General features: G+C 46.4%; 1 protein-coding gene across 5 annotated transcripts in view; it reads left to right on the top strand.

Moving 5' to 3' along the window:
* Positions 1-15,987, top strand: part of PRDM5 (PR/SET domain 5) — a 261,584-nt gene that overhangs the window by 110,733 nt on the left and 134,864 nt on the right. For all 5 annotated transcript variants that reach the window (XM_088452227.1, XM_088452225.1, XM_088452226.1 and 2 more), the window contains one exon: positions 11,183-11,343. In XM_088452227.1, the coding sequence (XP_088308353.1) occupies positions 11,183-11,343 (161 nt within the window). The remainder of the gene's footprint in view (positions 1-11,182; positions 11,344-15,987) is intronic.

Here is a 15,987-nt window from a genome sequence, read left to right as displayed (position 1 = left end):
CAGCGTGGGTTAACTCCCTGACGAGTTCTGTACAGCACTTGTCGGATGTGTTGCAAGGGGAGTCTGTGATGCGGCCTCATAAAAGGCCGGTGGCGTCTCTGTCCGCTCCTTATGAGGATGACGAAGGGACGTCTGATGATGGGGAGATTCTGGATCCTTACGATCAGGAACCTCTCCATACTAAGGACGCTGATGCTAAGTCCAAAGTATATATTCCTGGACTTATTCGGGCGGTCCGCACAGCCTTGGTGATTGAGGACGAAGTTCCCCCAGCGGCTAAATCTAAGTATGCCTTTTTCAAAGATGTGAAGGGCGATGCCACAGTCTTTCCTCTTTCGGGTCAGTTGGTGGACCATTTAGAGGAGGCGTGGAAACAACCTGGCAAAAGATTCCAGCCGCAGAGACGCCTGGCGGTGGCTTATCCGTTCGCGGATAATTATTTTGCTAAGTGTGAATCCCCTCCACAGGTGGATTCTCACGTGACCCGTCTTGTCCGTAGTGCCACATTGCCGATGCCATCCATGTCCTCCCTTAAGGATGCTACGGACCGCAAGGTAGAAATCTGCCTGAAGTCCGCTTATTCCCTTGCAGGGGGGGCAGCACGGCCGGCTATGGCCATTTGCTGGGTTGCCAGAGCGATGGAGCGCTGGGCGGATTCATTAGAGGTTTCTTTTGAATCCGACTGTCCGGCCGAACAGGCGGAGTTGATTGGCAATCTCCGTGATTCGGCCACCTACATCAACGAGGCGGCTCTAGACATTAGTACTCTGGTGTCTAGAATTTCTTCAGCAGCGGTAGCTGCTCGTCGCACCTTGTGGCTGCGATCCTGGAAGGCGGACGCAGATCCAAGAAAGGTCTGGAAGCGTTGCCGTTTACCGGAGAAGTTCTCTTCGGTCCGGATCTGGATAAGATTGTGGCCACGCTGGCGGCAGCCAAATCTGCTTGTCTCCCGTCGGCCGCTGCTCCTTCTGGTTCTGGACCATCGTCCTTTCGGTCATCTAGGGCTCAGGGCAGGCCCAAACCACAGTCGTTTCCTCGACAGGCTGGCCCTAAGAAATCGGTCAAGCCCCGGAAACAGGCATGGAGTACCAGACGTCCCCAAGCCAGATGACAAGCCTGCGGCCTGACGGTCCGGGTCTCCCCTTGGGGGATCCCAGGGTGGGAGGCCGCCTGCTGCAGTTCTCCCGGTGTTGGTCGTTCACTACGACAGACACTTGGGTTCTGGAGGTGGTCTCTCACGGGTACGCCCTCTCCTTCCGGCACAGACCCCCGGCTCGATTCTTCACCACGGGTCTACCATCAGACCGGAACAAGGCTACGGAGCTGCGGAAGGTATTGCACACTATGCTCCAGGCTGGAGTTATAGTGCCTGTTCCATTCTCCCAGAGGGGCCAGGGTTTCTATTCAAATCTATTTTTGGTACAGAAACCCAATGGGTCATATCGTCCGATTCTCAACCTCAAAGCACTCAACAAGTCTTTGCGGGTCCCGAAGTTTCGGATGGAGACCCTACGGTCCATCATTCTGGCGCTGGAACCTGGGGACTACATGGTGTCATTGGACATACAGGACGCTATGGCGGTCATGGCGGCTTCTCTGCGGCTGCAAGGAGTCCGCATGTTGCCGTACTTGGACGACCTGTTATTGGTGGCAGGATCTCCAGAGCTCCTGTTACACCACTTGGACCTGACCATTGCACTGCTGCAACGGCACGGCTGGCTAATCAACTGGCAGAAGTCCACTCTAATCCCATCTCGGAGGATTCTGCATCTTGGAGCCTTATTGGACTCGGGACAGCAAAGGATCTTCGTGACGGAGGACAAGATCTCTGCTTTACAGTCAAGGGTGCGCAGTTGTCTGCACAGCCGCCGGGTGTCCTTACACTCGGCGATGAGGTTACTGGGCTCCATGGTGTCGGCGTTCGACATGGTGGAATACGCCCAGTTTCACTCCAGACCTCTGCAGCACCTGATCCTGTCCAAGTGGAACGGGCTGCCTCAGTCTCTGAAGTTCCAGACGATTGTGCTCACCCCGGAGGTTCGCCTGTCCCTTGCGTGGTGGTTAAAGACGACCCACCTCAACAAGGGACGTCCGTTCTGGGTTCCAAATTGGGTCCTGTTGACAACGGACGCCAGTCTTCGGGGCTGGGGAGCAGTTTCGGGTCCACACTTGTTCCAGGGCAGGTGGACGCCGACAGAAGCGGAGCTTCCAATAAATATCTTGGAACTCCGTGCGGTCTTCAATGCTCTCCTGCAGGCACAGCGGTTTCTCCAGGGTCACCCGGTGCAGGTCCAGTCGGACAATGCTACCACCGTGGCCTACATAAACAGGCAAGGAGGAACTCGCAGTCGGGCGGCTCTCGTAGAGGTCTCTCGGATCCTGGTTTGGGCGGAGCGCAATCTTCCGGCCATATCAGCGGTCTTCATCCCGGGAGTGCTAAATTGGGAGGCGGACTTTCTAAGTCGCCAGGACGTTCATCCAGGGGAATGGTCCCTGCACCCGGATGTTTTTCAACTACTGGTGGACAGGTGGGGTCTTCCAGAAATCGACCTCATGGCGTCCCGGCACAACAACAAGTTGCCGGTGTACGGGTCTCGCACAAGAGACGAAGGGGCGTCTCTGGTGGATGCTCTGTCCGTCCGGTGGACGTTCAGGTTCGCATACCTGTTCCCTCCGGTCTCCCTTCTTCCACGGGTAATCCGGAAATTCAAACAGGAAGGAGGGACGCTCCTGTTGATAGCTCCCGCGTGGCCCAGACGGCACTGGTTCTCAGACCTTCAGGGTCTGTCCGTGGACAGTCCTCTGCGGTTGCCGCTACGACTGGACCTTCTGTCTCAGGGTCCTTGTCTTCACCCGGACCTGACTCGGCTGTCTTTGGCGGCGTGGCTGTTGAGACGGCCATGCTGAGGTCCTGGGGGTTTTCCAGCTCTGTGGTGCGTACCATGTTACGAGCTCGGAAACCGTCTTCCGCGAGGATATACCATCGCGTGTGGCATACGTTCTTCCAGTGGTGTCGACCGAGAGGTTATGCACCGCGGGAGTTTCGTCTGTCTCGGATTCTCGCCTTCCTGCAAGCGGGACTAGATCATGGGCTTCGCCTTGCTTCTTTGAAGGTACAGGTTTCGGCCCTATCTGTCTGGTTTCACAGTAGGATTGCTACAATCCCGGATGTGCGCACCTTTATGCAAGGTGTTCTCCGTATTCAGCCGCCCTTTGTTCCACCTGTGGCGCCTTGGGATTTGGCTGTGGTCCTGAGGGCTCTCCAAGGACCGCCGTTTGAACCACTGGGCTCAGTGGATATTAAATGGCTAACAGCTAAGACTGTTTTCCTTCTGGCCGTTGCTTCAGCCAGACGTGTTTCTGAGTTAGGGGCTCTTTCTTGTAGACCCCCTTTCTTGGTTTTTCATGGGAACAGGGCAGTGCTCCGCACTCGGCCCGAGTTTCTTCCCAAAGTTGTTTCCCAGTTTCATGTTAACGAGGAAATAGTTGTTCCGGCCTTTAACTCACCGGGTCTTTCCGTGGGTGAGGCCTCTGTGGATGTTGTGCGGGCCTTAAGGACTTATGTTGACCGCACTTCTTTGTTTAGGAAGTCGGACGCTTTGTTGTCCTCTATGGCTTCTGTAAAAAGGGTTGGCCTGCTTCAAAGCAAACTTTGGCAGCCTGGATCCGTATGGCTATTTCTGAAGCTTATCTTCATGAAGGCCTACCGGTCCCTCCTTCTCTGAAGGCTCATTCCACTAGGTCTGTGGGTCCTTCGTGGGCAGCTCGACGTGGTGCCTCGGCAGTTCAGATCTGCAAGGCTGCTACGTGGTCTTCTGTCCATACCTTCGTGAGGTATTACAGGTTTGACACCTTCGCCTCTCAGGATGCTTCCTTCGGGCGGCGGATTCTCCTTTCTGCACAGGAGCGTCCCCACCCTTAAAGGATACTGCTTTGGGACATCCCCAAGGTATCCTGTGGATACCCTATGGACCCTGAAGTAGAAAATATGAGATATGGTAAGAACTTACCCTTGTTATCTCTATTTCTACGAAGTCCATAGGGTTCCACAGGACTCCCGCCCTGTCGCACCTGTGCTGCAGATGGGCTTTGCTCTGGTCACCGGTTTTCCGTCTCCCTCTGGTGAGAATGTGATTCTTGTATGTATCCAGATCTTTGTTCTCTCTCTTCCTTCTCCTCCTCCGGCCTATGGCTTGGTAACTAACTGAGGTGCCTTGGCCCGGGGGCGGGGTATAGGAGGGGGACCTAGTGCATCCTGGGAGGCTGAAAGCTTAACTCTTTGGTGCCCTGCGACTGACGTCACACCTATACCCCAAGGTATCCTGTGGAACCCTATGGACTTCGTAGAAATAGAGATAACAAGGGTAAGTTCTTACCATATCTCATATTTTTTTTTATTTATATATATATTTATATATATATATATATATATATATATATATATATAGCACTCCAAGAAACGGCGGCACTCAGGGATTTGTAATAACAAAACTCACACGAAGCAGCAGTCTCTTCTACATCGACGTTTCAACGCATAAGCATTTTCATCATGCTTATGCATTGAAACGTCGATGTAGAAAAGACTGCTGCTTCGTGTGTGTGTTGTTATTACAAATCCCTGAGTGCCGTTGTTTCTTGGAGTGCTGTTGGTCTGTGCAGTGATACTGCACGGTTAGCGGAAGGCAACGAATATATAGCCAAGTGGATGGCACTCCAGGTCTACAAATCACCTTACACAAAAAATGGGCAGAGCTGGTATAAGTGCCATATAGGCACTTACAGTATACCGGCTCTGCCTGTTTTTTGTGTAAGGTGATTTATAGACCTGGAGTGTCATCCACTTGGCTCCTTATATTGATTTTTTCAGGAGAGGCACCCAGGCACGCTGTTACAGCACTATGCTAGACCCTATGGCATTGCATATATATATATATATAACTGTAAATGTGTGTGTCACGGGCTGCACTGGAGCACCGCGCGGGGGGGCGGAGCGAGTATTTACCTGTCCGGGTGGCGGGGTCCATCTGGTGGGGGTGCAGGCTGCTGGAGGCTGGCAGGGTTTGGGGGTCAGGTTCTTGAGCGGCAATGCTGGGTCTCTGGCATAGCAGAGATGCGCTGGCTGGGAGTCTGCTGATGCTGCCGGGTGCTGGGCGCCGCCATCTTGGATATGGTTACATGACAGGAATGAGCCAATCCAGTCTGCATGATTCACAGTGGGCTCTGACAGCAAGCACTGGGTACTTAAGGACTTCCTGGGAGTTCTAGAGTTGCCAGTGTAACGCCTTACACAGCTATGTGTCCTCATACACCTTTCCTTTTTTGCTTCATTTGGCACATGATGCCGACACGGCTAAGATGCACCATGACAAGTAGCAATTGGATAGATAACAATTTATTCTTTCCTGCAAAAGTATTCGTATAAAGTATCAGATTAAAGTAGCAAATTTTAATAAAAATCACAAGGCATGGCTAATTCGCAGATTCAAAGGCATGGCACGTTTGGCCACACGGCTCGATTTTAGAAAAGGTGTATGTGGACACATCTGTAGTTTGTGTGCTAGTGCTCTGTGCTCCATAGTCTCGTTTGGTTCCAGTGTTCCAGTTTGCAGTATCCTATTGCAGAATTCTTTAGCTTCCTGCTCCACCTCGAAGTGTCACTGCCAGTTGGTCTGTTCCATCTCAGTTCTGGTAACCTACACCGCTGCCCGTGCTACGTTACAGAGTCTCCTCCACCAGCATTCCCAGCCAGCACCGGTACCAAGGTTTCTGTACCTCAGCTTCTCCAGAAGTGGTGCTCTGCATTCCCCGGAGGGGTTAGCTTTTTGTTTCCTTTATCCGGACAACCGTCCTCTGCTTCTTCTGCTAAGGCAGAGACATTCATGAATAGGAATCCCCTTCGTCCAGCCTTGTTCCAATTTCAGGAAACTGCTCGCAAGGACTTCTCTGCATCCAGTCTGGGCCCACATTCCACTTTGAATATGATAGTGTGTGTGTGTTTAAGGGATGTAGTTATCAGACCGGCGGATGGGATGCCGCTGGTCTAAATCCCGCAGGTAGAAGCCCGACACGGGACATAAGATAGGTGTCGAAATACCGACGCCTATCTTAATCCCGACGCCGGAATCTAGACAGATGCCGTCCCAAACGAGGTAAGTCCGGGCCATTTTAGCAGTTAGCCGTGGGGGGGGAGGCTTAGGTTTAGCCACCCCGGGGGAACTTAGGGTTTGACACCCTCCCGGGAGGGTTAGGGTTAGACGCCACTGGGGGGACGTTACGGTTAGGCACCCCCCCGAGAGGGTTAGGATTAAGGTGCGAGAAGGGGGGATTAGGTTTATCCAACCCCGGGGGGAATTAGGGTTAGGCAACACTTGGGAGTTTTAGGGTTAGGGGGGGGAGAGTTAGAGTACTTACCTTCCCTCGTCGGGATCTCCACCTGTCGAGCTTCCGTGGTCGGGATTTGAACAGACTGCTAAAGAGCCGCCGGTATTTAAATACCATTTCTGTTTGTAAGTATGCGTGCACATACAGAGGAAGTTTATGTTTCTGAATAAATCCCTGATATAAGGACTTTAGTAATCATGAAAAAATGGGGAGTTTATTTGCTCAGTTATTACATAAATATGTAACTTTAACCCCATAGTTAACAGTGTGTTCTGTTGTAAGAAAGTATATGAAATATTGCCATTTTACATAGATTCCTATTTCCTAATAATAATAGCACAGGAAGACATTTTATTTATATCCTGGTGGGATCAATAAGAATCCTTGATGAATAGCGCTGTAAGCATCCTATATGGCCTAGGCAAACCACACATTTATTATCCACTGATGATGAAGGGAAAGAAGATGTCTTCTATCTCCAACACAAACCAAATCCTCCATAGGACACATCACAAGCAGGGAGCAGACATGTTTTTCCAATTGGATATTATCATCCATCTGGCCTCCATTAAGGTACATGTGGTTACTTTTCCTGAGTCCTTCTGTTCCATAGATCTTAAAACAAATCTTGATCTGTTAGTTTTCTTTCCAAAACAAATCAATTATTGACTATAACACAATGCTAACGGTAATGCTGCATTCTATAATCTGTGATACATAAAGCACATTATTTATCTACCTTCTAAGTACTTTCAGGTGCTAATACAGAATTTGGTGAGATACCAGAAATCCAGCCCTTCAGGAGAGATGGTAACTGAAGGGAGATAGTGATGAATGATGAATGCATTAATGGAGAATAAGTGAGAGAGACAAATAATGATTGTAGATGTGGGGGAGGGGTGTGTGAGATGTGATAAATGATGAAGCGAAAAGACAGAATGGGGAGAAAGGCTACGTTAGAGAACTGAATAAATAAATAAGGGCTCACTTCCAGATATCACATAAACAATAATAGTTCAGATGGCTTATGTTGTGTGCCTTACAAACACTGATGAAAATTAATATTAGGCAGACGTTACTTTAAAAAAAAAAAATTGATAAGATAAAAAAAGCATCTCTTTTTAGCACAGTCCTCTGTGCTGAATGTTAATGTGCTCTGATTTGTTGGGCAAGGGGCATGTTTGTTCATCAAATTTTATTTTCTGTTTTAACTGGGGTGAAATTTAGAAATAAGGGTTTTTTATTTTTTGGTTTATTATTGTGCTTCTATGAGGGGTATGTAGTCAGAAAGCCGGCGGTCTAAATGTCGACCGCCGGCTTCCCGACAGTGAAATCTCGGAATGGGACTAATGAAAGGCGTCTAAATACCGACGCCTATCATTAGCCCCATGCCGAAATCCTGATGCTCTGGCATACCGATTGTAGATAAGCCGGGCGTCGGGAGCGGATAGCCGTGGGGTTTTAGGTTTAGAGTCTCCCAGAGGACTTAAGGTTAGGCACCCCCTCGAGCGGGTTAGGGTTAGGCTAGGCCGCAGGTGAGGGTCAGGCACCCCTGGGGGGAAGTTAGGGTTAGGCATCCCCCCCGGGAGGGTTAGATTTAGGGTGCGGGTAGGGGGGGTTAGGTTTAGGCACCCCTGGGGTGGAGTTTAGGGTTAGGCACTAGGGGGGATGTTAGGGTTAGGCACCCCTGGGGGGGGTTAGGGTTAGGCACGCCTAAGGGAAGGGCGGATCGAGTCTCTGTCACCGACTCACCGCATGATCGCACTCTGACACTGTCACTTCTCCCTTACATGCTGCAGCCGCGCCGCGGCGGAGCTAATGCACTCGCGAGATGATGACGTCATCATCTCGCGAGGCTCTCATCACTAGAAGGCAGCACGGCTCCATGCGGCATCGGCGGGCGGGGCCTGAGCTGAGGGATTACACACTACGCAGGCGAGATGACCTTGGGCATCCATATTGTTTGTGTGGCGAAGGCAGCACTTGGCAGACAAGGGTGAGTGACTGGTGAGACTGGCTGCAGCCTGCACTGCACTGAAGGGAAGAGCCTGAGTGCGCCACTGACTGTCTTTGCTGTGCTGTGTGTGACAGTGTGAGTCTCAGAGTCACTGTCGGTGACTGTCCATCAAGTAGTGCATATTAGATATATATGTATATTTTATATATATTATATATATATATATATATATATATATATATATACACACACATATGTATGTGTGTGATATATATAATGTGTGTGTATATATATATAAATGAAATATATACAGTATATACTGTATATATAACACATATATTACAGATATATACTTATATAAATATGATATACAATATATATATATTTATATAATGAGTATAAATGATATCACATATTATATAAATATGATATATTCTAGATATGTATAAGTATTTATCTAAACGTGTAAAATTTGTGTATAGTATATATTACACACACATACTGTAGCGTTCCCGATAGGCTGTTTTAGCGGGGCGCTGCGCCCTGCCCTCCTTCTGGAGTGCCAAAAGCGCCCTGCCCTCCTTCTAGAGGGCAAAAAGCGTCCTGCCCTCACAGGCTTTGGGTGCCATCTTCACCCGCAGGTAGCAGTGTCCTGCGGGTGGGGAAATGTGCGGTGACCCGGTCACCACTGGTGAATAGACGCTGGGTGCATGCTCCCAGCATCTATTCTCACTGTCTGCAGTGCTTGGGGGCTGCCCGGTGTGTCCATAAGTGCTGGGCACGCCCCCAGGAGTGACGAAAAGGTGACATGTCTTATAGACACGCCCCCTTTTCAATAGCCACGCCCCCTTTTCGGGTGCTAACGTGCCCTCTCTAGCTCCGGCGCCCTGCCTGCCGCCGGAGCTGGAGTGAACACTATACTGTATATAGTGTTCTACACCCCCAGGGGGAGGGGGGGGGCCCTGGGAAGTTACTGTACCGGGACCCAGGATTTCTCTTGGCAGCCCTGGGTATAATCCAACAATTATAGCTATATATACCACTAGTAATGCCCAGTAGTGCACCAGCAGCAATAATAATATACCACCATTAGTGCCCTAGAATACAGATGTGTCCTCATACACCTATCCTTTTTGCGCCATATGGCGCAAGACACCGGATGAGATTCCCTTGCTGCATACTTAAATGTTGCGTAGTACTTTGCTTATAGTGTACTAGTTACTTAGGATTAGTATTTTTGTAGCAAAGAAAGTGGTATAAAGTCCCAAATTAAGAAAACAATGCATGGCACGGGCAACTCATATCGGACCTGTCTTATGCCTTTTTATCCTAAATTGTGTACTTTTTCCTCAATTTTGCTTTATTTTCTACTAGTTACTTAAGATTCGTGTTTTGGCGCGGCCAAATCACAACGCCTGTGATGCGCTAAACTGGGCTATTTGGGGAAATTTAAGGATAGGTGTATGTAGACACGTCTGTATGCTAGCAATTTTAGATTTATGTCAGTAGTAATTGTGAGGTATACCAGTAGTAAAGTAATATCATAAATACATTACCAGTTGCATGCTCATAGTTGCCCATTCCTCTACCAGGGCCAGATTAACAATGGGGCAGATGGAGCTACAGCTCCAGGCCTTTCCATAAAACAGGCCCATCATAAGCATGATGATGACCAGTTGCCACAGTCAGCCATAAATTATAAGCTTTAAAATTGATTTCTAGTTTTCTCGCACAGTTATTCATTCTTTTCTATTATAATGTATTTAGTGAGACATTGGGGCTGATCGTGTATGGGGTGTACACACACTATGCTCTGGTCACACCCACACAGAACTGGTTACAGCTCCTCTCTTTCTCAGTTTGGGCCCTTGAATATTTTAAGCCTCAGGCCCATGTGGCCCTTAATCCGGCTCTGTCCTTTACACCTACTGCTTCTTCCTCAACTAATGCTACCCCTGTTCCTTTGGTTTTGCTTGTAAGTGTTTGTGCAACTACTTTTGGTAACACATTGACAGCCAGTTAGAAGCTGATGCTGCCCACCAACTTGAATTGAGCATCACCTTGAAGGGAGGTGACAGGCAGTATCTGTACTGACTTTGGCCCTCATTCAGAGCCGTACGCTCTGAGCTGAGCGCACGCTCTGAATGAGGGCCGCCCTCCATAATTATGGAGCGTCCTGTGGGTCACCACCCACAGCCTATACGAGCGTGCAGTTTGATGGCCGCGATGGTCTTGACCATCGCCACTGCAAGCCGGAGCCTGCGGTTGAGTTTTTCAACCGCAAGGCCCGGAGTGATTTTGGCTCTATCAGAGCCAAAATCACTCCCACTGACATCACTAGTGATGTCAGTGGGCCGGCTTCTGACGGTAGGCGTTCCCTTGGGAACGCCCCCGTCAGGGAGGCACGCCCCCGGCACGCCCACCAAAGGGGGCGTGCTGTCAATCAACATCGACAGCACGCCCCCTTTGATCAGACACAACGAGTGAAGGAAAGTCCTTCGCTCGTCGCGTCTGGCGCATGCGCACGACGGAGCTCCCGCCGTCGTGCGCATGCGCAGTGCACAACATCGACCCACTTGCGAGCGGACAGCCGCTTGCGAGTGGGTCTGAATCAGGCCCTTTATTTGCAGATTATCACTACTTTAGAGATAGAGCTCCAAGCAGTTAAACTTGTTATGTAACAGTCCTTGTACCTGCCTTCCATGTCATTTCCCCCATGCTATCTGCTCAGCTCATTTTATAAAATGTGACTTTTGGAAATGTAAGAAAAATGCCTGCTTTATGTGTGTAACTTTTTTATTACATTTTTATCAAGTAAATTTTTGGTTTCACATTATTTCCAAGGTGAACGTACGTTTAAGTGTGATCACTGTGATGCTACATTTAAAAGGAAAGACACATTAAATGTTCACATTCAAGTGGTACATGATGGCCATAAGAAGTACAGATGCGACTTATGTGACAAAGCCTTTGTGACTCCTTCAGTTCTTAAAAGCCATAAAAAAGTAAGTGTTCCTCATTCTTCTCTGTCACACACACACAATGCCATGACTATGAAATGGCTGTTTGTTATTGTCACTATGGAGGTATAATTGAGGCCTACACAAGTATGAGCTGATCATGATACCTTGTATTTTGGCTGATAACACTGTACAACAAATTAATACTTTTAATTTGTTTCATTTCTAAAAATAGTCATACATTACTAATTTGAGGTCAAGAAAAACTAAAATGATTTCAGAATGTTTTTACTAGCTCTATTTTTTGAGCTACACTACTTGCACTATAGTGTATGTACATTAGTAATATAGTCATAATGAAAAGCTATTTTAAAATAATCTGATATTTTCTTTATAGAAAATAAATAACAGTTGTTTTAATTCAATCAATCACAAATAAGAACACAAAACGAAACAAACATACAGCATACGAAAGTACTATCAAATATAGTGGCCTATTCATGGGGGTGCTCTCTTTGCTTGTCGCTTGTACTCCTCTTCTGGGGCATCTCTTGTCACTGTCCAACAGTAGTGATCCACCTACCCTGATATCTTTGTTCCATTGCTGAAATGTCTTGGTGGAATCGCTCACTATGCTTGTCACTCAGTGCACCACAGTTATCTTGTGTGGGTAATTCCGTGAATCGTATATATTTGAATAGTGGAGGGGACAAATAACTGATTCATTTAATTGGGTCATTAGCCCCGCCCCCTCTGCGCGGAACGCAGATTGCTGGTAAGATTCTCTCCATTCTGCCCACTTCACTAGGAATACCCCTCCTTCGTCATAAATGGGCTATATCTCGGAACTCAGAGCTAACTGAGAGTTTTTAATGTCATATTCATTCTTTGCATGCTGAAATCAATTAGAAGTAACTATTGTCACATCGGAAACATTTTCATTGTTGTGCAGTGTAATTGCTTTTGCATGCTTGGTAATATTATCAACATACTTGTGGTATATTTATTATAGGTAGCAGAGCCCTAAATCTGCTGAAACGGGTGTTTTCATCAGAGATACTGTAGGACTTCTCCATATGTAACAATCCCTGCAGCTGACAAAAACTATCGCCAGGTATCGCCAACTGCTTTCTGCAATAGCTTTCCTATATCAGGAAGGTCGGTAGAAGAAATAAAAATAGTTGTGGAAATTAAGCATTTTTTTGTTAAAGTTCTTTTTTTTTACAATTTTTTTTTCAATTCTAATTTTTACTTTTTATAGAAACAGCTACTGGAAGCCCAAGTTCGGGCACCCAGTGAGTGCAGTGTGCACGTGTTACCCGGCAATGCCGGTTCACACTTGCAGGGACCTGGCTATGGAAGCGGTAAGTCACCACTTACTGCTGCCGACCAGTACCAGCATTACTTAGCAACCCAAGTGTTCTTTTTTCTTTTTAAATGCTAATCTGTTCCATCACCTCCTAATCTATATCCTAAGCGAAAAAGTGTGTGTCTGTCTGTTTGTCCTTTATGCACGGCCAGAGTTTTGTACCTAGCTTCACCAAATTTGGCATGGTGGTGTAGTTTGACCAGGATTAAGTTTTTGGTTATGTTTGAAGTCAGGGTCCTGGAGGTCTACACCATATAGGCCGTGGAGTCCCTGATTTCAAATTTTGGTTTAAGCAAGTTCGCTCAGGATGTCTTCCAGTGCCTAAAACTGCACTGATCTGAAGGCACAGGCTGATATATATACCAGTGGGGGGCAGGCAGAGTCGGAGGATCAACTGTCACACTGCACCTGCACTGACAGTTACTCATTTCCTCCAAGCACATTTTCATATGCCATGGTCTCCAATGTTGGTCTGCAATATAAAAAATGATGGCTGCAGATGTACTTCAAAATACCTAATTTAGACCCCGACTGCATGAGCAACTATAGACCAGTATCAAACCTTCCTTTTCTAGGAAAGGTCATTGAGAAAGTGGTGGCAATGCAACTGGAAACCCACCTGTCTACCCATGACATTTATGATCCATTCCAGTCAGGATTCAGGAGAAGACATAGCACTGAAACAGCCCTGGTATGTGTACTTCATGCTCTTCTGATGGCAAGAGACAGAGGTGATTGTTCAATCTTAATCCTTCTGGATCTCTCAGCAGCATTTGATACTGTGGACCATGGGATTCTAATTGAGCACCTGAAAAATTTCTGTGGACTGGATGGCACAGTCCTTAGATGGTTCAAATCATTTCTCACTGGCAGGTCACAGAGAGTTTCTTCTGGAGTAAACTTCCATGCGGTGTCCCACAGGGTTCTATACTATCTCCCATGCTTTTCGCAGTATATATGCTACCATTGTTTGAAATAATCAGACGTCATGGCCTGGTCTACCACTGCTATGCAGATGATACACAACTGTACCTGTCCTTTGCTCCAGGTACAAAGGACCCAATAACAACCCTAAATGGCTGCCTAGCTGAGCTTCAGGAGTGGATGAGTTCCAGTTGGCTGCGACTGAACCCTGATAAAACAGAGGTTCTTATGATAGGTCACAGGACAGGGCTACAGCATAGCCAACCAACAGGACTTACGCTTGGGGGTTCAGAATTACAAAACACTAAACATGTGCGGAATCTTGGTGTTGTCCTGGATAGTGGCTTGACACTTAAACATCAGGTATCACAATCAAATCCTCATTCTTTCATCTGAGGGACATAGCCAGAATCAAGCACTTAATTCCCTCGGAAGATCTGCCTAAAGTCATACATGCATTTATATAATCACGCCTAGACTACTGCAATGCCCTCTACCTCAGTCTCCCAGCAAAAGAATTACTCCGCTTGCAGATGGTACAAAATGCAGCTGCCAGGCTATTAACCAACCAGCCCCGCTCCAGCCACATAACACCCATTCTCTACTCCCTTCACTGGCTGCCTGTCAGATGGCGATTTGCTTTCAAGATTGGATTACTAACTTACAAAGCCCTCCATGACCATGGCCCAGGGTACCTGAAGCAGCTTCTGATTCCTTACTGTCCCACTCGATTACTTCGATCCGTTGACGAAGGACTATTAACAGTACCTAGAATCTCACGGAATTTGTCTGGGGGTCGAGCTTTCAGTTTTGTGGCTCCAACCATTTGGAACTCACTTCTCCGCACAGTTCGAGAGGCCTCCACTCTAGAATCCTTCAAAAATAGACTCAAGACTCACCTTTTCACCCAAGCATTTCATTAATGTCCATTGTTTAAGCTTATTTTGTACTGTAAATGTAAAGCACTTTGAGTCCTTTAGGAGAAAAGCGCTATATAAATAAAATTATTATTATTATTATTATCTTCAACTCTGGTAATGCCAGGTATCCCAGCTAGTGGTAAATAAAACCCTTAATAAGGCAAGGACATTGCAACATTTCCAAATTATGGTTTAAAGAGATATCTTCCAATACTAAATGTTCCTCCCCTCAACTAGTAGAAAGTCAGAGCTACACAGTGGCACAGTGATTAGCAGTGCTGTCTTGTATAACTATAACATGTACTTTATATGTTCACCTCATGTACACATGTTTTATTTCCTGGTACTCCAGTGTCCTACCATGGTCTAAAAACATGCTGACTGGATTCTGACTAAATTGACGCTAGTGTATGTTTGTGTTGTTGTCTGTTGTAGTGCAATTAGATTGCAAGCTCACTGAGGCAGAAATTAAATATCCCAGGACTGTGTAACATATTGTTATAAATATACCCTGGACCTGCCCCTGCCTTCAACTGTTGCATTGCTCCTCTTTGGTGGCATCTGCTGTTCTGCTAGTTTGGTTGTGGCATATTTAGTATGGGTGGACAATATCTTGAATTAATGAAGTTGAACTAACTTGTTTTCTGAAGCTCACTGAACTCTCCTCTTGTATCTGTGCTAGCCATAATTATAGGCAACTAATGCAGTCCAGTATTTTTATACACGAGCCTGACCAGGCTTGGACATTACTTTCTTAATTAATACATAAATCCCAACTGTGAGGAAGTACTTACTTGCAATATGCGTTTACACAAGTTGTTTCCAGTTTTTGTGAACCTGTATGTTCTATAGATGATTAACCTTTCCCTGCTGTCATATCTCATATTATCAATATCATAAAAGTCAAGAGAATCCTATACATCTATTTATTTCTTTAGGGAACCTTTTTTCCCTTTTATTTTATTTGTTTATTTATATCTTACCCTTAGGTTAAGTCCTGTGTTTGAAATTTATGATGCTACAGCAAAATGTAAATCAGACTAATCCTACCTTAATCAAGATTAATGTAATGTTTATATAACTCATGTCAGGCAATGAAAAAAATTGTAGCTATTCTGATATCCCCTTAACTTTAACAAACTTGTGTAATGTGTACCATGTGGGCAACAGCTGAATGGAAGAGGAAGTAATATTGTTTTTTCTTTTATATAACAGTAACGAAGCACAGAATCTTCAGAGGAGATCTGAATACATTTAGTTTACTATTAATCGTAAAATTTTGAAAGCAATTAAGACCAGATATTGAGCTAATTGGCTTAGTATTGCCAGTCTGGCTAAATTCAGTAATAAAAACATTTGACTACATTCACCATTTAATTTCTAGCATATTAAAAATTCAGTGTTTCTTCCATTAACAATATTGTCAGAATATGCCTTTTTTATTAACCAAGATGCTACCAAACTTTTATCCACTCC

The sequence above is a fragment of the Taudactylus pleione genome, unplaced genomic scaffold (genome assembly GCF_031769625.1).
Source record: "Taudactylus pleione unplaced genomic scaffold, aTauple2 ptg000036l, whole genome shotgun sequence".
Lineage (NCBI taxonomy): Eukaryota > Metazoa > Chordata > Amphibia > Anura > Myobatrachidae > Taudactylus > Taudactylus pleione.
The sequence above is the reverse complement of the archived record's forward strand: the minus strand, read 5'-3'. Positions and strand labels throughout refer to the sequence as shown.